This window comes from Electrophorus electricus, chromosome 19, assembly GCF_013358815.1.
Source record: "Electrophorus electricus isolate fEleEle1 chromosome 19, fEleEle1.pri, whole genome shotgun sequence".
NCBI classification, from domain to species: Eukaryota; Metazoa; Chordata; class Actinopteri; order Gymnotiformes; family Gymnotidae; genus Electrophorus; species Electrophorus electricus.
Window position 1 is genome coordinate 1190145 of NC_049553.1, and position 22082 is coordinate 1212226.

The 22082-nt window shown below is 42.1% G+C and overlaps 1 protein-coding gene across 1 annotated transcript; it reads right to left on the reverse strand.

The window, feature by feature from the left end:
- Positions 1–377: 377 nt before the first annotated feature.
- Positions 378–11815, reverse strand: emilin2a (elastin microfibril interfacer 2a). The gene is made up of 9 exons (XM_027014451.2): positions 11507–11815; positions 10754–10879; positions 8588–8781; positions 6563–8464; positions 1721–2044; positions 1589–1636; positions 1404–1451; positions 1076–1216; positions 378–857 (listed from the first exon to the last, which is right to left on the reverse strand). The coding sequence occupies exons 1-9, from the start codon at positions 11641–11643 to the stop codon at positions 526–528; spliced, it is 3252 nt and encodes a 1083-aa protein (XP_026870252.2). The 5' UTR covers positions 11644–11815; the 3' UTR covers positions 378–525.
- Between the last annotated feature and the right edge of the window lie 10267 nt (positions 11816–22082).

Consider the following 22082-nt stretch of genomic DNA (forward strand, 5'->3'; position numbering starts at 1 on the left):
ATGAAACCATTTTTGTTTACATCTTTTGTTCCATTGTTTAAAGAAAAATTAAACCCTATATAAATGTTTTCTAAAAGAATGCAACTATTATTTATATAAAATTCATTTTAATACTGCTTCATTGGGACCTAAAGCAATTTTCTAAAATCTGATCTCAAACAGGTTGACTAATGACAACTATAACTGCTAATGTTTTGTTTTTATTTTTATTTATATATATATATATATATATATATATATATATATATATATATATATAAAATTATGTATGTGTGTGTGTTTATATATAAACCAACATTTTTCTTTTAAGATTGAGTAACTTAAGATTTATACAATAGAAACAGATAATTGCTAAATATCTTGCATTGGCCTTTTCATGGCCTGAGCCTGTAAGTGTCTGGCAACTTGGCTGCTTTGATGTGGGCTCTGATCCTGTTTTTCCTTCCAACGTCCCCCTGGCTTGCAATGAGCTTCAGGATGAGCAACCCGCGGGTGGCTGGGCGGGTAAGGATCCCTCTTCAGAGGCTATCGTCGTGCCTGAGGTGGATAGAGGAACATGGCACTGAAGGTGGAAAGAACCTCTCTGGCCTCCGAGATGGCCAGTGCGCCTGCTGTGCGCACCAGCGCCACGCGGTCGCCTGCCCGCAGTGAGATGATGACTGTGAAGGAAGCGGAGCCTCCGCATGAGCCTGGTGACGGGCCAGTAGCGGGCTCGCTCGCACCCATGTAGCCCGCTGAGTCCAGCTTCAGCACGCTGCGCTCAGACACCGAGAGCACAGCCTCGACCCGCGCGTGGTGCGGAGCCGTCAGAACTCCCGAGACCAGGTAGCGGCCATCCAAAGGTGCCGTGAAGATCCCTGTGGAGTGGTGGAGAGCGTAGGGTGAGAATTCAAATGAGCCTTGTTCAAGAACGGTGGATGCATTCTTTTTCATTGTCCTCAGTTAAAGTAACGCACCTTTTTAAATAGCTGTACGTTCTAGCTTGGAGACTTTATAAACCTTCTATTGGTAGCATTTGCAACATTAATTGGAATGGAGGTTTTTTAAAAGCAGGGGTCAGCGGTTTATGCTCTACCTGTTTGGGGGTTGTAATGTCCTCCGTCGTTGACCAGCACTCGGTTGAAGCGAATGATGCCAAAGTCCCCTGAAAACATCTGCTTTGAGAGTCCAGCAGAGAAGGAAAAGGGGTCTGCAAACAAGTTTCTCTCAGATGACACTGGAAGATGTGGAACAATATGCTTTTAGTAACAGATTATTGTAATGAAAAATAAATGATAGTTATTTAGATTATTTGCTAATCACACAAAAATAGTTTTTTTTTTTAAACTTTTTTTTTTTTGGCTTTAAATTCCTTTGCATGTCAAAAGGCTCACCTACACTGGAAAAAAAAGCATTCAATTTACCTGGTCTTGCAAAAAGTCTTTGTGCAGGATTCCAAAGGACTTGAGAAACTAATGAAAATAAAGAATGCTTTGACCAAAAAAAAGAAAGTAAACTAGGGCCTCTCATTTCTATAAAGTAATGTGTAAAAATCATATAAATAACCACAACATTAAATGAAGCAGTCATGAGAGATAATTAGGTTTACCTGCAACTGGGCCAGGTCTGTATGCCACAGGGCTAATGGGAGGATGGCCTGTGGGGGTGGGGGGGAACACAGCATTATTTCTGCCAAGCGATGCGTCACTGGACCTATGGCAAATCACTTATGCACTCTCACCTGGTGCGCCGGCAAATCCTTTAACTGGCTTTCCAGCTCCGTCCAAGCCCTCATCTCGTTGAACTGTCACCTTGCGTATGTAGCCAGGGGGTCCAGCCTCTCCGGTCTCCACGGGCGGCCGAAGCACAGCTGGTTGGCTGGGCTGCTGCCGGGGCCTGCCTGGCTGGACCGGTGCACGAGGGTGGTGGGGGATTATCAGAGGAATGTGTATCTCAGGGATGTTGTTCCTCCTGGATGGAGATGAAGTCCTGTAGTCTGGGATGGCACTAGGTATCTCCTGTTTCATGGGCACTCCAACGATTTGGTTCAGCTTCTGGAAGAGAGCTGGCGGATCAAAAAGGTATATGGAAACATTAAGTGGCAAAACCAAATGGATATATCAGATGTCATCCAAAATTAAAAACATGAAGGAAATGGAAAAAGTGACTCATCTCATAGCAGCACTATTTTAATACTCTTGCAATGCTGTTTGTGGGCGGGGGGAAGCCACAATTGTTCTCTAGGCTAAAACTCTTCACTTTTCAAGCTATCATTGCTGCCATTCTTCAAACTGGGCAGTGTTCTCTGTATGGGAGTTCCTGTGTGTTTTTGCAGTAAAGTCTGCTCTATCTCTGAGACTCTACTTGGTGGTTTTCTGAGGGGAGAGGCTATGAGTTTCTCAGATGACTCAACACATTAGGGCTCCTCGCCCACTCACACACTGCTTTAATACACACCAAGTCTCACTGACTTGCAAGAAGTCTGACACCATGATTATTTAGGCCAAAAAAGATTGTCAATTCCTTAATATGTAGGTAGGTGAGAGTGGGGTAAGATGAGATTTTTTACTTAAGGACCTACAGCCAAGGGAATACGAGATGGGAATAAACCCACTGCATGAAAGACAAGTTCAGGATGTGTGCCATCGACTGGAGCCACAACAGTGTACCTGACCCAAATAGATTAAATATGGGGTCTGCAAAAAAGTGGTCTTGTGGCTCAACTTGCCCCATGTTGGAGGTTGGTTGAACCATCAAAGAGAACAGTTACTAGCTATTCTACTGTATTACTATTGTATTAACCAGATTTTCAAGTTTAATTCCAAATATTCTTAGTAATAATTAAATCCTTCATTGTACTGATAGTATTGGTGTTCATGAAACAAATATATTAATTCATCTACAGTTCTTTGCACTGATGATGGTGTGCCAAGTCTCTAGGATTAAAAATTAGTCAGGGCAGTTTTAAACTGAATTAAACTTTTTTTTTTTTTAGGAACATACACAAAGTTGTTCACTTCCAGTGGAGACACCCAACTGTATGTCTGATAATATCATATAACATTTTATTGATTATGATTGATAGCAATCAATCATATAAAATTATAGAAATTATTTGACATTCCATGCATGTAGGTTTCAGGGAAATATCAAGTGTTGCTCCCCAGGGATGTGGAGCCCCTATCTGTTTTTCTAATGTAATTAGCTATGTGGCATGTCGGCTGTTCAGATTCTAAATCTGAAATGGTAAATATAATGTCAGTTACACGTTGTTATGATGCAACTCCAAATTAAAGACCAAATATTTGACTTCATGTAATCCTGAAGGGTCCAACTTACCCCAAGGCTCTGCTCAGTTCACCCCACTGTCACCATTCTGAGAAAAGGACTTAGTCTCGCAGCCCACAGCTACCTTTCTGCTAATTCAGTCTGCTAATTCAGTTTTTACAAACTGGTAGTTCGTCAACATACCTGATATAACTTTTTAAACTACGTTTAATGTGAGATGTACCCGATATGCCTAGACAAAAGATTTTTGTGAAAACTTCATCCACATGGTTCTTTTTTCAACAGAAAGATAGAAATGGAGAATGCAAGTTAAATCTGGATGCCCAGATACAGGTGGTGGATCAGCTTTACACACTTGCTCATCTTACGCTGTTCTCCCCTGTGTCCTAAACCTTCTCAGAGTCCTGTACTGCCGCAGTTGCTTCCATGGCCTATTACTTGTGCTTGTGTAAAAAATTAAGCACAGTGCGTCATTCCCGACACCAGTAGTTTTTTCTCCAGCTTGCAACTGATATGAGTAAAACAAAGCAGCAGCCAGGATCCCACAGGTCCTACTCAGAGGGAGTTGGCTGGCACAGACCGACTGCACCCGACTGAGTGCATGCGTCAGTGCCGTTCGCCCGCGTTTAGCTGTTGCCCCAACACCACCTTTCTCAGAAACACACACACATCCTCCTACGTACAGCGCATTTCCCACGAGATAATTGGCATCTAGCTGTGCGTTTCCCATGAGTCTGTTTGACAAGCAGAGGAAATCACAGGCTCGTAACCCAGCGGCCTGGTGCAGTGGCTCAGAGCTCAGCATGCACAGATGTGGCATCTTCACCAGCAGTGAATCACAGGGACATTGGCTCCAAGTGCACGCTCCAGACTATGGGAGCAACGCAGAAGCAGTGCTTATATACAGCGGAGTGGAGGCACAGGCTTTCAGCAGGAATTTTTGGTTTGCCACTGTGTGGTGGGCATATGTTGGGAAAGGGATGGACGGGGGCTATGTCTGTAACATTACTATACAGGAAAATAGACGTTATCAGCAAATGCCAAATCTCATTTACAGCTGTTGGTTCAGAAGGCAAAACAGACAATGGGTGGTTCTGCCCATGGAGACACACATCTACCCACCCAAAAGTTAATGCCTTCTGTTCTGCATGCTTCACTAATGGCCAGCAACATTCCTCTCAGCCTGATCCATTCTGACCTCCAGATGCATCACTGGTCCCTGACTCAGTACCCTCACCTGACTCAGATCCAGCAGATGAACTACTTCCTTTCCCTGCTTAAAACCGACTTCTCTGATTGATTTGTGATATTGTAACAGGTCTGAGAGGAAAAGGTCCTGCAGAACACTTGCACAGAGGAAGAGGTTTTTGGCATCCTCTACTTGCAAGATACCAATCAGCAGGAAAGACAGGCGAGACGAGAGGAAGGGAGAAGTTAAGACCAGGGATGTGGGTTTGGGGGGGATATCCAATGTGAAAATGTTTTTAGGGGATATTTTTAGGGACTAGGACCTTAAGGCTTTGATCGAAATGTCAACGCCACATCAGGTTATTCCTAGGGAGATTCAAATTCTGATGTCACACTGGCATCTCTAGTATGGACCATGAAGCTCAGAATGAATCTGATTTACTAATGCGTGAAGGGATCTTTTGTCCAAAAAAAGTTGTAAAAATTTTGCAGTGATCTTCAAAAACAATAAAGAGATCAAGAAAGAGAGCATCAAGCCACAAGCTTCAAAGCCAGCCACCTTGTCCCTGAACGAGAGGTTGTAGGAATTGGCTCCAGAATTGTGCAACTGTGTGTCCCAATCCGGATACGCAGCCAGGAAGAATGAGTAAAGCTTATATCTTATCAACAGCACGCTCAGTTGGCCTGTGGGCTATGGTACTCCATGTGTTACACATCGTTTTGGGATCTTACAGAACTACAAAATGCTTTAACACTTTTTCACCCATCTACATCCCATTACAAGAAGCTATTAGGAAATATTTCTCATAAATGAAATGCTCACATGAACGGTCTCTGAATTTTTAAAAAACAAATGAGAGACATCACCTCATCTTATCTTATTTTTGCCTCAAAGATTATATGAGTACACTGTAAAACTGATGATTAATTTTCAATTCAAGGAAAAAATTACCAGATAGCATTTAACAAGCTGTTCTAACATCCCATGAAAACAAATTTGACACAGGCAACATAAAAAGGTCTTAGAGTGCTAAAATGATCTAAACCTTTAGTTTATTTTAGTGTGCACAGACTCCAGTTCCATGTGCAGTGAGGAAGCACAGAGGACTTTGAGTCCACCCTGTGTAGGAATGATGACATAAGCCTTTACAGGGGAGGCTCCCAAGGATCAGTGTGCCGGCGTGACATCACAGACGGCTTACGGCCCAACATCTGCAGCAGGGTGTGGGAGTGAACCCGCTTCATGCCACTGTACCTCCGGGGGCCTGACTGCTGGCCCGGGCACTTAATGAGGACCAGACGGCCCTCGTTTGCAACTTTGGGTGCAGCAAAAGTAGGGTGGGACTAGCAAAGGACAGTCGGAAGATGACATGAGCTCACAAAGTTTGGGAAAGAAGGGAAGGAGGGCAACCCACATCCCAAAGATGTGTGTGATTCCATTCCAGATCTTGTAACTTGTTTTTGTGTGTTGCAGGCATGTGGGGCCTCCTGCATTACTGTTGCCCTGGGGCTGTGCAGCCCCATGAGTCTGCCTGCATCTCATTACAGATGCAGGCCAATTCACTGTTTAACTGAGAATCATACTGTAACTGTATTACAATACCATGTCTGCCTATAAAGCCAAGGAAGTATGAAAATATAATCTTTGGCTTTTTTTTCATGATAACTCTGGTGGGTATGAATTGTAAACATTATTGCAGCTAAATTTTATCTATGGAAATGGTTCAATTTCCATTTTTCCGGGCTTGCCAAAGTTATACAAATCTTACATAATTGTTTAATACATTTACTCCCCATTTTAATTGTATTTGTAGTCTCATTTAGAGGCATGCCACAGTGATATTTGAAGTCACTACAGTAAAATGTAATGGAGTACGCCACATTTGTACAATGCATTATGCCTCACAGAGGAAGAATTAACACACCACTACATCCTGATGTACTGAAAGAGTACAAAATGACTGACATGTGAGCTGCTTTCCCTTTCCCTAAATTGAGAGGGCCAGTTCCAGTCTTGTGGAGCTGTGTTAACAAGAAATTGTAACTAATGCAGACCTACAGTATCACAAAACTTTTGCATCACATTTAAGGTTTTTGTTTGACTTACCTTGCAGTTTTGTGGTATGGCCCTTAAGCGCTGCAAGCTGATTCTGAAAGTTGAGCAGGTTGCTCTGGAGTGCGTCGATCTCCCTAGAGTGTGTCAGCAGAGAGGAGTTCACTTGCGCCAAGTGTCTCTCCAGACCATTTTTCATGCCCTGAACTTGGTTTATCTGCTCATTCTGCTTCCCACACAGCTGTTCCAGTGTGACCACCCTGCCATCTACTGCAGAGAAGCCTTCGGCTATGTTTGCTGCTGCTTCTTTACAGAGACTCAGCTCCTTGGTCACCTGGCCGCTCAACTTGTCCAATCTGACTCTCAGCTCTTCCACCTGGCCAAAACGTGGTCTGCTGTCTCCATGAGGCGGCTGAGCCTCTGCCCACTCCCCCTGTCCTGCGAGGCAACAAGTAGAGTTCAGGGTTTGTAGATCTCTGCTAATCTTGCTAACAGAGTCTGTCAATCCCACCACGGCTCCGGTCACGCCACTCACATCATCCTTGAGAGGCTTGAGCTTGTTGTCCAGGTCCTGAGTGCTCACGCCGTTCTGCTGATTCTGCAGAGCCAGATGATCGATTTTGCCCTCTAGATCGACAAGCTTTGTGGAATGGTTTATGACATCAGACTTCAAGACATCCAGATCACTCATACAGTGCCTCAAGTCCTTGGCGATACTCTCCAGACGTCTCTGGTTTTGATGCTTGTTGGATGAGCTTGTCTTGCACTCTACTGAGCATATCTGCCCCATGGCATTTAGTTTGTCTTCAAGTCCTTGGATTAGATACTTATTACCATTAACCTGAGATTGCAGGGCATCAACAGAATCGCTGAGCATCCCTGGGAAGGATCTGTTGCTCATTTCGATCAGCATGGCTGTGAACTGGTCTTCCATTGAATTCAGTCTGTCAACCAAGAACTGGCGGATATTGGCAATCTCATCTGCTAGTTCCTTGGTTATTTTCTCATCCACATAAAAGCAGTAGGCCTCTGCGTTCCTCTCAGTCACATTCATCTGGGCCTCCAGTTCATCCAGGCGAGGCCCGAACACATCCTCCAACTGCAGCATGGACAGGTGCTCCAACTCATTATCTACACGGGCGTTTAGGATTCGGTGAGCCTCTGCCACCCGCTGAAGCTCCTGCCATAATTCATGGTGAATATCATCCTCCTTAATAGGCGGTGTTTGCTTGTTGGTGCTCACCAGTCCATCTGACATGGCCAAGTCCAGATGTAGCTCACGGATCTCCTTCCTGAGCTCGGCCTCAGTGCTCTCCAGTAGTTTTGTCAGGCTCGCGTAGCTTCTCTTTTGACCATCGTCACATGTCTTCTGAAGAGAAAAGATTCTATCATCACACTCACTCCTCATCTGGGCTATCTGGTCCTTCATGGCGACAGTCATCTCCTTCTTTAATTTTTCAAATTTTCCGTCAATGTAGGTCTGGAGTACATCAAGGTCTGTGGATGCACCAACAGTGTCTGCTGGAACCTGAGAGGTGTCCATGAGCATCCGGATCTGGCCATCGTGTCCTGTCACAGCACCCCGCAACTCCTCAATCGCCTCGTCTTTGCTCTTCAGCGCATCCGTTACGTCATTCAGCCTGGCTAGCACTTCCTCCATCCCCCTTTCACCGTGAATGCGCCCCCTAGTGGCCTGGTGCCCATCCAGATGCACCACGCTTTCCTCTGTGCCTCCCGTTCTTGCAGTGTCTGGCGGACGCATGTTGTTGAGAAGCGTAACCAGCATCTTGCTGGTGTCCTCCTGCAAGTCGGTGCGCAGGTTTGTATTAATTGTGGTCATGGCTGCTTGGAGGTCCAATACTGTCTGTGAGAGGCGCTGCACTTCTTGCTCCAGCTGGGGGGTTCTCTCAGCCCCACGGTGGCCATTGTACTGCCAAGTCTGTTGTCGCCCTGGCCCTATGACAGGAGAAAATGGCAAACCTTTACTTTTAAGAAGAATATGATTTATAAAAACATTAAATTATGGTGAACTGCACATCAAAGATGCTAGGACAAAAATGATTCTGAATCCTGTCCTACTTTGAGTGGTTCGAGTGTGCCCAGGGCGAGGCTGAGGGTGTGCCTGTGGTTGGGGTTCAAGTATTGTCTGTGTATTTGGAGAGCCTTTCGGATCTTTGCAGTCAGGACCTTGGTATCCTGGGCAGCACCTCCATTCAAGCTCAGTCACAGTCTTATAAGAAATCCTGTAAGTTGGTCGAAACCGGGTCCGATATCTGGAAAGGAAAATTTAGTGCACCACAATGGAAACCAATATTGTTACTAAATGATTCAATCAGCAAAGAAATTCACATTAGTCAGTGTGCAGCAGACTGAACAATGAATGAATCACTTACTTGAAAAAAAAGCAACAATATTCCCCAGACATACAGTGATGTTCTACTGGAATAAAGGTGTGTGTGTGTTTATGTTTCCACAATTTTGTACTAGAATTCAAAAATAAAAGAATCTTAGTAGCCACAAAAGTAGCAAAAATGTTGCAGCGTTTTTGTGCAGTATTGCATGGGTTATTCTATTTTAATTGGCCTATGTGTTTGTTCAGATTACACTTAAAAGTCACAGTTAATATTATTTAAAGTAACATTATTTAAGCCATCCACTTACATGTGTGCACAGAGAAAGTTTTTATAAGTTTAGAGAAGGAGATCTGAGGCCCAGTGCTGCTACATAAATTCATTAGTTTGTCCGTCCATGTACTCAAGATTGCTTTACAAGCTGTCAGGTGGTCAGGATAATGAAATGCTAAAACTCTTTGTGTGTATTTCTCACTCATAGATGGCACAGCTATTCCTTTATGGACACTTAACATTTTGCAATATTCCTTGTCTGCATTATAGCCTACTGTATAATGCATCATCCTGCTCAATCTCAGCAATTTTATCTGACATTTAAGAACTATACCAATGCCTCCACTTTGTAACAATAACTAATAGCAGTAATATGATGAACAAGAAAGATACTCAATATTTATCACAAGGTAACAACATCAGGGAACTATATTCAAAAGCAATATTGTCATGGATGTCACGAGAAGTGAAATTTTGTCTGAAAGTGTAAACAAATTCCACAAATTAAAATATGCGAAAACCATCAACAAATACTTCAGCAAGTCCAGAAAAATGTTATCCAAAAAGTTTCTTATTGGTACTTATCGTAGTACTGATTTAGAACCTCCTGAAAATCCATAGACATGCATTTGGCACTCTGCATATGCGGCTAATTTGAGTGTAACACAATAAATCTTAGTGGTCCAGTCGAACTCTAAAAGGAAGAACAGATTACATCATTTCCCATAGTGGGGAGGGGGATCAGCTTTCACGCCTGTGACTTCAATTATGTATGAAAATAATTACTATCCACGCTAGACAACGCCAAGATGTTTGACCTATTATAGGAACACACAGTTTTATAAATACTGTTGTAGAAACCTCACCTGCATTCTGAAATCTGATGTAGAACTAAAAGCTCCACATGGTCTTTTTTAGTCCCACATTATATTTTTTGCAGTTTCATCCTTCCTAAGGCGAGACTGACTTGTGTTAAAATTATTTGAATTGCGAGGACTATGGGATGATGTTGAGAAGTCTATATTTAGGTAGGAATTGCAAAATGCTTCTTAAAATATCAACTTAGTTTGAAGTGCACTACTGTTTAGGAGAATAAACGTCCCGAGAAAATATTCACAATAAAGGGTTTTACCATCTGGGTCTAGTGCCAATAAATAAAATGTCTTGCAACCATTTAGCTAACAGATTACATTAAAATATGGTGCGCCATAAAAATTGAATAATATATCAAAAATAAATAGTCTGGAACTTATGTGATTTCCTGTCTTTAGTGCCTTTATGTCTTTTTGTCCTAGATGAGGACAGCATGGTACTTAAAGTCCAAGGAATGTCTAATTACCCCCAACCCACATACACTCACGCATGTGTGGACACACACACACACACACACACACACACACACACACACACACACACACACACACACACACACACACACACACACACACACACAAAATCTAGACTGTTTACCCAATTTCTAATTGCCACACTGAATCATTCTAGAATAAACCCTATGGATATACAGTTCCCTTTTTATAGACATTTTAGGTCTTGTAGTCTCTCCATGAGTTTACAGGGAGCCCCTGCACACCGGCCCCTCCCGGTCTCCCGGGGTACTTACATCATTTGTTGCTCGCAGTCCGGGTGATGTATCGGACAAGGCGCAACTTCAGGCTCTACATGGCTTTCCACGTTCCCTTGCACCGCGCAACTCACGTTCTTTTGAACAATAAATGCACACCAGTTTCTGCGAATATGTGAAACAACAAAACTGAAAAATAAACATGCATTCATACTTGCATTAATATTTTCCTGAAAATGCACATGGGAGGGATGGTAACGACGCCAAATCCATGGATTTTAGCCAGACGACAGAACGTCGGCACTCGATAACATTCTCAATAACTCGCTGTTATCAGCAGGCCTGGCGCAGTTTAAGATAGCGTCCTCAAACCGTGAGGAGACAACTGTTAGAAAATGCGACCAAATTCAGAGCAATAAATGAAACCCGGAAAGTAAAACATCATGATTGTTTAAAGGGCAATGAAGTAATTGTTTTATTCTGTTACCTATCAAGGCGCTTTATCAAAATGTACCTCAGTCCACAGTGCCTGCAGCCATACGTTATACCTCGAGTAATCGAGAGGGATTGTAAAAATGTCATTTTCTCGGAGAGAGGGAACCGTTCGTATTTTTAAAAAAAAGCGTGTAGTGAAACAGATTAGAGTCAAAATACTGGCCTAAAGTAAATGGTGCCGACAGCCAGATTATAGGAAGCGTCTCATGTTTGAAGAAAATAGAAAATCCCGAAAACAGCCACCTTGGCGTAGAGGATTGTAGAAGTATCTGCTAGTGCAGGTACACGTTTACTCACTTGTTCCTGTGCCTGTGGAGCGGTCCTGAATATGAAGTACCCTGGAACATGCTGGACGGAGCCCCGCGGCTCGCAGACACGCTCAACACAAACCACACAGCCAACGGCACGCAAAATACATGCTGCGCGCAAGTCATCGCAAAGCAGACCTAGACACTTTCAAACGACGAACAAATGAAAAAAAGTGACTAGGGCTGAGTTCAGCCTTCTCAAACCACAAGGAGAAAGAGCTCCGTGAGTCTTGAGACAAGTTCGAGGAAGTCCGAAAAAAAGTTACGCTCAACTCTACAGGAGACCCCCATTACCCTATGAAAAGTGTGGGCGGGACGACCCCCAGATAAAAAACAGTCGATGAATGCTTCACAACGCTTTTAAATTAATGCCACTTCATTGCTGTGGCTTGTATGATATTTGTTTTGCTTGTTTTTCTGCTATTACACAATAAACCTGAAGCTCCATTTGTCAAGGGTGAGCCCTATCTTGGTTTTCTCGGTTAGGAGCTCAACGGGCCTGAGTTAAATACGGAGTAATCTACCAGTGGAGTCATCTGTTGAGGAATCTCATGGCTGCATCAAGGAATAGCTGAGAAACCAGCGTGGATCTTTACACTTTACAAGTTGTTTTCTGAACATCGCAATTCGATGACGAGTAAGTCGGTTATAGGCCAGTACTGGATCTTCTCATTCTGAGTCAGCGTACAGAGATACTGTAGCGTTAGTTGATTTTCTTTTGGAATTTCTTTTTCTTTGATCAGAGCTATTAGCCTTCTCAGACTGCATATACCATGCTATTCCTCAGATGTATGGAACTGGAAAAGGTCGGATTCAAATGTCCATTCGCAAACAATTCTCCAAATGCATAATTAAATGAGGACAAATAACTGCTCAACAGGCCGATTGACTGCTCATTAGTGAGGCAGTGGTAACTACCACTTGGTCCTGATATACCACATATAACTAATAAATTGCAGTGCATCAATCACACTATTTAATAATTATCATTTGCAGCCATCAAAGAAAAATTCTTAATGAAACGGAAATTCCAACCTAACAGTGCACATACCAGGCACTGTATGGGAGCGGTTAGGAGGTTTCTAAGGGCCTGTGACTGATAGGGTGCCTAAGCATCCGTTTGGTTACTAGGTGGTGGGACCTAATGTGCTATCATTTCATGGGGTGCAAAACTCCTGGTGGCACCCCTGCTAAGGACAGCAAAGGATCAGCAAGCCTGATCAAATCACTGCGAATGCATTTAAGACGCGTAAGCAGAGACTGGAACTGCTGTTGAGGTGGCAGAATGTAAACGAAAACCAAATGACAGTGAATAGGTCCAACACGATGTTGCAACCGATCCGTCTGATTTGGATCTCTGGCGTTGCTTGTCGGTTGTCTATACTATTAAACAGCCAACAGAGGGCAGTGTAGTCACATGAAACGCCAAACCAGCAGTAGCACTAATGACCGAACGCACCGAGCCACTGCGTGACCGGACTGTATTGCACCATGGATTCAGCCTAAGAGAGGCTCTGGATGCATGCCAACTGCAACGCATTCATTTCAAGTTTGGTTTAAAGCATTCGTTGGGAAACAAAATGTAATAAATATATATCTTTTTTTAAAGTTATTTTTTATTTTTTATTTTTTTAATCCACAATCTGCGATTCGCAGGACATTGTTCATCGTTCCTTCATTAATTACACAAAGATATATGCAGTAGTTAACAAACTGTTTATATGGTGTGGGAGCTAACGTTACCTATATTTTAACAAAAGAATCATTTTTCTTAAATGCTCCCAGTATTTAAAAAAAATCATTGATTAATTTGATATTGTGTTTATCGTGTTTGTCTTCCAATGGACATGCTAAACATTTATCGGCATATGATTTTCCAGAGAAAACGATTCTCTGACCAGCCATGATTCTGATATATTTTTAGATGCTTATGTTTGTACACAACACATCTGACCCCAGTAAAGAGTAGAGGAACAAGTGGCTTTTGCTATGAAGTGGAAAGCCGGTAGCGCCGTTAATGACTGAGCCCTTGTGAAGAGCGTGTGCTTGCACTTGGGGACCAAAGCGATTGTTTGGTGCAGCCACTAGACCCGTGACTGTCCAATTTGCGTCTAATCACGCTGGACAGAGGGCGTGTGGAGCACCTCTGCCCTGCGCTCTCCTGGCAGTGTGTCAGTGCGGAGAAAGCAGCTTGGCTCGTCGGTTGGGTTTCTGTGTAATTGGCGGGTGTGTTCGCTGCTCCACACTCACCGTGGCACAACGTCCCTATCCTGACACAGGGGTGAGTCACCGCGCAAGGCTGCTCCTTCGCTGCCGCCAGCGCGTTGCCTGTTGCCAGGACTCGGTGCCACAGATTGGTCCACAGACTGACCGCGCTCACACGCGTCTGCGGCACCAGCCTGCGCTCGCCACCGGCTCGACGTGTCTTTTTGTTCTGCGGCGCTATCCGAAAGGCGCTGCGCTGTCTTTAATCGCCGTTGTTTGTGTGAAAATCCTCTCTCAGTGCTTCGCCCCCTCTCCGGTCGGGGCGGGGTGGAGGTTGGGGGTGTTTGACGGGAGGCGCTCTGCTGCGCTCTCTAATGCTGTCTATGGAGAGCTAACGGACTAACGTTTCTCCCAGTACGCAATAACCTAACGGATATTAAAGTTTTCGCACTCCGCGTTGACTTTGAGGCGCATCTGTGATTTATCTGGCGGCTTTAATTGGGCTAAAATCAAACATTTTTTAACACTGTCTGCATAGAGGTGTGGAGCTGGACCTAATTAGCGGTACACTTTAAATGACCTTTCAAAGATGATTCCTAGCGTGGACTTTTTGGACTTCCGTTCAACTGGATATTATTGTGTGGGAAATAGTTTTCAATGTAATCTAATGGCACATAATTTCTTCTGACATCATCTCTAAGTCTGGATTTTCATTTAGATAAATAACACCTTCACCTACACAAGGGAACAGGCTGTAAATGCACACACTGTATCATTCTTAACATGCTTTTGTTCTGATTGGAACTTAGTGGAACAGGCTGCCAGATTGAGAGGCGTGCACGCACACACACACACACATACACACACACACACACACACACACACACACACACACACACACACACACACACACACACACACACACACACACAAGCAGCCATTTGGGGCACTTCAATTTATTGACTCTAAAATGTTAATATGGCCATAAGCCTTACTCATGAATTTTTGATCAGGGCCCAAGACAGCCTCGACACCTAAAATGTTAATGAGGTAAGACTGTGTGTGGGCAGGAAGATCCCTGTCACAAAGCCAACAAATAGTACAGATAGGCTGAATCTATAAGCTCCTCCAGCTATAATGAGGTTAGCAGGGGGCATAGGCTACTAGCCAGGTTGTGCCATGACACTGAAGAGTGGAGATAATGAATCATATTATGTAGATTAACAGATAGATGAAGGATAATGAATAATTTGCATTGTGTGATATTTTTGTTTTTCTGTCTTTAGTTTCACCCAGGTGTCACAGACATGTCCCAACCTACAGGTCATTAATCTGTCAGGATCACAGTATATCCTGCTCATGAGAGGTGTTCGAGTTCACCCTCTGTTAACTATTGAGAGCTTTCTTGAATCAGTGGTCGTAAAAACCTTATTTTGTTATAACATTGTTTGCATTGCCACAGTGTTACTGAAATAGCTAATACATGTCGTTTCCTTTCTTTTCATGTTGTCCACTGAACTTTGTAAATCCACGACAAGAAAGCTGAAGAGACACTATTGTTGGTTTCACATTTTAAAACGGTCTTCATTCACCTTGGAGCTGTTTCTCATTAAAATAATTTCACTTCTATAAGTTATTTTCAAAACTCAGTCCATTGTGGGAAACAAATGCTCCCCACTGTATCATCATTTGATAGAACATTTAATAGGACAGTTATCCCTGAATGGTTTTTACAAAAGATGACAAGATGTATAAGCTTTTAATACTGGGCTTACAGATGGGTCTGAGCTGGAATTCTTTCTTTGTGGCTCATGGTTGCACCTCTGTAGAAGAATTCTACCCCCAAATACAAATAAATAAATAAATCAAATGGACAGGTTGAACCACATTGTACCTGGAGCATTTTGGAAAATGGTTAGATCAGATGTTCCATTGATCCAGCAGTGATAAGCTACACAATCTAGAATCAATTTTATTCTTTGCTCTCTTTATTATAACTTTAAACTCAGTATAATTCCTAATTTTCTTTTCCATAATGTCTTAATGTTTTGCTGATTTGAGCCTTCCCAGTCATTTGTCTCTCTTTCCCGACTGGCTTCACTGCTTTTGCGGGTTTCTATCTCAGTGATTTGCCCTGTCGGTTGCCCTGCCGGGACTCATTCACTACGGCTCTTTAAAAACTCATTTCATCCCGTTGTCAAATACACCAGCCGTTCTGAAGTCTGATAAAAGATTAACCTTGATCACTGCTATGGCATGCCTTTCCTCTCCTGGTTCAACTAAGTATAAGTGTTTGAAAGAGACTGCAAACCGCGAATCCTCAAATGCTGCCCAGATAGCTGTCTTTTGAAGGTATCTGAGCAAATGTTCATATAAAAATGAGGCTTTAAAGGAGACATGTCTGGGAGGAGAGGAGACAAAGAGCATAACCTCCCTGCCAAATATATGTGTTACTTAGTCTAAAAGCAGTTCCTAATAAAATAGTGCCATTTATTTTGCTTCTGAAAACTTTAAAGGCAATTACATAAGGAACCGCCACATTGTCTTATATCATGGGTTATTAGTCTATAATTGTTTACAATTGAATTGTTTTATTAATTTATGAATTAGCTTTAACTGTATTAACTGTAATGACAGTAAGATCCGAAATAATACACCAGGTTAAAACTGTCTAGTTGGATTTGTTTGCCAACTGATCAACAGCCAAAAAGCAATGACTGGAATAGCCCTAGATATATCACTCTATCAGCATACTCTCAGCCCTTCTATTTTAGATTTCTATTTCTGTCAGATTGCCATAATCTGAAAGGTGAAAATATTTATTTAAACTCAGATCTAATATTACTATTGATCTTTTCCCCCATGACTCAGTGGGCTCTAAGTGTCTGACCCAACCAGCTGGGGAAGAAATGTCACAAGTTCTTACATCACAGTGGCGTGTATGGTCTAGCCTCCGTCATCCAGACAGATCTGCGTAATATGGTAGTGACATCACTTAGTTCATCATGCAGTAGATTTTGCTCTGTCAAAACATCATTATTTCATTTCTAAAAGATTTTTAAAAATTTGTCCTTCCTACACTGTCAGTGAAAGCAAATATACAAATATAATGATAAGAACATCAAAACATTTAGACCTCATACATACTCAGACTGTAAGTGTAAATTGAAGTGTAATTTGAAATGTTACCAAAAGCGTCATAAAAAAAAAAACAAAAAAACAAAACCCATGAGCCTCTAAAGCTAGCTGCTATTTCACACTAAAAGGGTTTGAATAATGTTAGCTGCAGTCTAGTGGTGAGAAATACATAATGGCAAAGTTTTATGAAAGTGTCCTTCACAGCCAGGCTGTTGACTGAAAGCTCTAAGCACTTTGACTGCCCATAGTGCTGTGAGACCAGGAACAGTAAAGATGGTGATTAGCAGAGTCAAATCAATAATACATGCTAACGACCAACTAATGCACCATGGAGACAGGCAGCTTTAATGCGTCTGCCACCCAAACTGAGGCACATGCTGGGATGGAAAGAAAGAAAGGAAAAGAGAAAAAAGATCTTCTTGTGTCAACAAACGGAAAGAATGAAACAGCAGACAAATGATTGAAATCATGAATGAGTGGTGTCAGGGAGGATGGTGGGTCTGTGTAGTAGTTGGGGCTTGAGTCGGGCCCAGTTAAGGCACCGTTGACGCTGGGCTGTGAGCTGCGACCAGGAGGAATGTGAGGTCTGATTGAAATGAGATCTCCTTTATTTGATTAACGTTCTATTTCCTCAAGCCTGAAAAGGAACCTGTGTGACACGGCAATATTTCCAAGACACTCGCCGAGGAATTTATTTTATCGACCGGAGCAACACAAAGTCAACAAAACCAGAAGAAGTGGGAAGAGGGCACAAAACAAGCTTATTACAGCCTTCACTCAACGAAGCTCCCCTCATCCTAATATTGCTGTAATGCTTCAAAAATCGATACCAGGCCTCGAAACAGGTCAAAATGCAATAAGTGTGCAATCTTTCCGGGAAATAACACCGGTGGAGGGCAGCAGTACTGTCCTGTGGGACTGGTCCTCCTGCTCGGCTGGAGAAGACAGGGTTAATATGTTCCCCACAGCTCTGGCCCCGGCCCCGAGCCCCATTTCAGGCAGCTTCTTCTCAAATGCCAGAATAAGACAATAGTCTAATTATCTTATTATCAGTGACTGGACCAACTGTCTGTTTCCGTTTCTCAACCCCCACAGACACACACCCCTGCACACCTTTGCCCCCTTGCTCACAGTTGCCCCCCACCCTTCAATGTTCTGTCTCATTTCCAGGACAGAGTGTTACAGTACAGCGTTCTATGGACCATTAGCCTGTAATGACTACTGAGGATGGCGCTGCAGAGGAAGTAGTGCTGCAGCGTTGCGCTCTGCAGCCACGGTGTCAGCAGGTCATGAGGCTAAGTGCAAAAGAGCTCCACCCACCAGAGCATCTTCACCCAAACCCCACATGGGGCTCAGCCGAGCTGGCTGGAGAATTAGAGTGATGGAGTCCTTTTAGGCCTTTGAACCGGAAGCCGGCCCTCTGCCTCTGACATTGTTGGAGGCCTGTAAAATTTCTCCAGGGGGTGGCATTGCTGATTCCAGGGCTGCTTGCATTACGGCAACTGAACAGTCCAAAAAGCACCCGGGAGCGTAAATTTCACACTTTCCACTGGAAGAGCGCTACATGGCTGCAATGCCCACCTTCACCCCCAGTTTATTTCATGCTGTTCCAAAGTTGAAGCAAGTGCTGTAAACTTGGAAAATGAGAAGCCATGACTCTGAAGGTTATGTAATTCTTCTCCCCATCCAGCCCTTTATCTGATAGCCTGAATACTGACGCAGGGTTGCAACGTGGTGGGTGCCATGGGCTTGTGCAGGATGGAGGACTTCGTTAACGTGCAACAAAAGCAATCAGAAATTCAGTGCTTAGGCGGCGAGAACGAGGTATTGTGCTTGCTTATTTTAAAAAAAAGCGTTCCCAGGGAAACGCAGATGAAACTATTGAAATGGTTCCACTTCCGACCTTGGCAGACATTGGCAATGTGAGGCTGCGGTGTGGCACAATGCGTGTTTTCATTTCCCAGATAAAGACGGTATGAGTCAAGTGCATAGGTGGTATCTATTTGGAATGGTGGAATTTATATGATCACCTACCAAGAGTTGACAGGAAATATACATATGTATGTTGTATGTTTAAATCTTTAAATGAGCTTTTCATTATAACGCACTACAAAATTGTCATTGTAGTCAGTAAACAATACTAAATGCATGTAAAGGATGCCTTCCTTTAAATTCATATCTGAAAAAAGTAGGAAGAAAGTCAGGCCAGGTATAAATATATCTACATCATTTTTTATTGCTACTGAAATTTGCTATTACATTTTAAGGCTTTCTTTAGTAAACAAACTGGATAAACTTCATTTCAGCAGAGATTTTTTTACACTGACAAAAGCATATCAAGTCTTCATTATACTAAATGACACAGTGAAGGACCGGCATGCCTTAGCCATTCACTTCATGTTTTTAAGCTGTCAGAGCAAAGTCTGAGGTTAAACTATGAGAATATATTTCATCTTATATGAGCAGGCCCCAGATCTGCTGCACACCACCTGGTAGAGACTGGGATGGCATTTTCATTCGACCTCAGGGTGACATCGACATAATGGGAAACTATCAAAGTCCTATCTATAAAACAGAATGGATTTCAATCTCAGATGCATTGATATGCAAAATCTGTGAAATGATAAGCTGGACGGACACTTCCATTAAATAGAGGACACTATTGCCTCAGAATTACTCCATTCCAGGAGCAAAAGTGGAAAAACAAATGTTTCTGAGGCTCAGATGTATTTAAAATGTTAATTCTGGTAAGATTTTAACATTACTTAGCCAACACAGCACTGTGCGTCAATATATATATATATATATATATATATATATATATATATATATATATATATATATATATATTTCCAGAAACCTACACAATCAAATGTGAAGATGGAAAATTTTCACTTGGTTGGATGGATGCCAGATGAAGATTCCATAATTAAATTATGCTGACTGGATCTGGAGTCTTTTGATCCTTCGATACCACCCGATGCCTGCATCATAGTTAGTCATTTGGCTCTGTGTTGGAAAACAGATTGATGCCCACTGCTCATTTTTACCTACCACATTATTAGTAAAACAGCTCAGAGCAAGGCCAGGTTAAATACAGAGAATCGAATAGAAGGGAATGAATAAAAAAGCCATCAATCACATCGTGACTCTTTCAAACATATGATCTGTATTCTGCCAGTAATTTCCTGCCAGTAATCAGCTCGATGAGTTCAGTTACGGATGGGTGTCACTTAGAGGCTTTAAAGTTATCTTATGCCTCAGATAAGGTCACTTTTATTGTTTTTACTTCCCTTCTGTGTGTGCAGCATGTAATGATAGAATATTTCCCTGGAGCAAGTACTCACAGTGCCAGGGCTTTAGGAAATTTATTAAACAAAACAACAGCCTCTTTTGAAACTTTATTAAACAAAATAACAGCCTCTTTTTGCCAAGTACTCAGACAATTACAGGGCAGAGAAATTAAAGCAACTCACCATAATTCTGTTGAATTAGAGAAATATTTATTGTGCAAATTACTCTTTTGGTTGAAGATGTTTTAAATCAATTTTGAAAGATATTGCGATTTTATAAATAGTCTGGGAACACTGTCTAAAAGAATCTTTATTAAGATGTAAGTTCTCATTTTCATATTATTTATGCTTCTGAAATCACTTTCAGTGAGGTGGGATTGAAATGAAAGAGGTTTTCCTCAGATATGATAAATGCCTTGTCAGAAGACATTATGAAGACACCTGGCCTCAGGAGATCATGGTCATGCCAGGTTCTTTCACAAGATGATTAGCTGCCTTTGGTCCTGAGTTACCTATAGAAGGTGTGAAGAACTCATTAAGAAAGATGTTCCTGTTTTTAGAAGAGATGGTCTATATAGTGAAGTAAAAGAAAAAAACTATGATTAAAAGGGTAAGTAGAAAGGCCAGGACCTGGTAATCAACATATGCTCTGTTTCACATCTTGTTTAGTGCTCTGTGCCAAGTTATGATAATAGCAGTATCTCTGAGGACGGCAAAGCAGGAGTGGAAATAACCTGTTAAAACTCTTACACCCAAGAAAATCTAATGTTTCAATGCGTGAGGTCAAAATGTATCTGATAAATGATATGACTAAAGAATATAAATGTAATTTTGTATGTCTTACAGAAACAATGCTGTGTTTGAGTGGAGCAGTCACATCAAAGGCTAATTATCTAACTATTCCTTTGTTGAAATGAAGGAAAAACAGGTGGAGTGTTGTATGTATATACAAAAGTGCTTGTATTTGCAAAAATAACCAACATATGAATTTGGTCACACCTTGGACTTACTACAGATATAGATGCCAGTTTCTCTGTAGTAAAATCTGTAGCAACATCTGACCATTTGATTCAAATATACTGTATTTGACTTTGAATATCAAATAATCTGTTAGAAATTGTTACGGATCAGATCCGTCCCTGGCATAACTGGCATAACTGGCTACACGTTATGAGAAAGCACGCGCTAGCCTTCACCCCCTTAGCTTGGTGGCATTGTTCAGCAGCTGGGGGGACTTTAGCTAGTGGGTGGAATTAGAGGTGACTTACAGGAGGAAACCAGATTAAGAATGCCTCTTAAAAATAGTTACAGAAAGCTAGAAATAGGATGTTTACACAGAGGTGGGTACAGTAGCCAAAAACTGTACTCAAGTACCTAAGTATCTAGTAAGAAGACTACTCAAATACTGTGTTACTTCATCAGATCTCATTTAATTAAAACATTTAAAAAAGTCTAATTTTGGTAGCACAGAAATACAAGTTCAAATATTTTCCAAATATAATTTCTATTCAAATGAATTGTAATGTGTTGTTATTGTGACCTTTAAATGAGGTACCATATCCTCATTTAAGGCAGTGTAATTAACACCAAATAAATAATGTCTGAAGGTTAGAGACTGGGGACTTGAACCACATGGCTTGACTCAAGTAAGACTCAATTCGCAAATTTGAGGACTTAACATTGTTTGACTAACACTAATAAAAGACTCGACTTTGACTAAGCATTCATAACTTGAGACTTAGATGTGAGACAGACAACGTGAAAGGACTTATTTTAGCTAAAAAGCTAATGTTAGCTAGAAAGCTAACTGTAAATTAACTAGAGCAGTAACAGGACCTGGGACTGGAAGCAGAGGATGAACCATGAGACTTGGCAGAAGACTGGACAACCGGTCAGACAGGGGACTGGACAGTGGACAGGACAAACAGC

Coding starts and splice junctions, on each gene's coding strand:
- emilin2a (XM_027014451.2), bottom strand. CDS start 11,643: ATGACTTGCGCGCAGCATGTATTTTGCGTGCCGTTGGCTGTGTGGTTT. Junction 10,880..11,506: donor CTCCACAGGCACAGGAACAA/GTGAGTAAACGT, acceptor ACATATTCGCAG/AAACTGGTGTGCATTTATTG. Junction 2,045..6,562: donor CCATACCACAAAACTGCAAG/GTAAGTCAAACA, acceptor TTGATCCGCCAG/CTCTCTTCCAGAAGCTGAAC.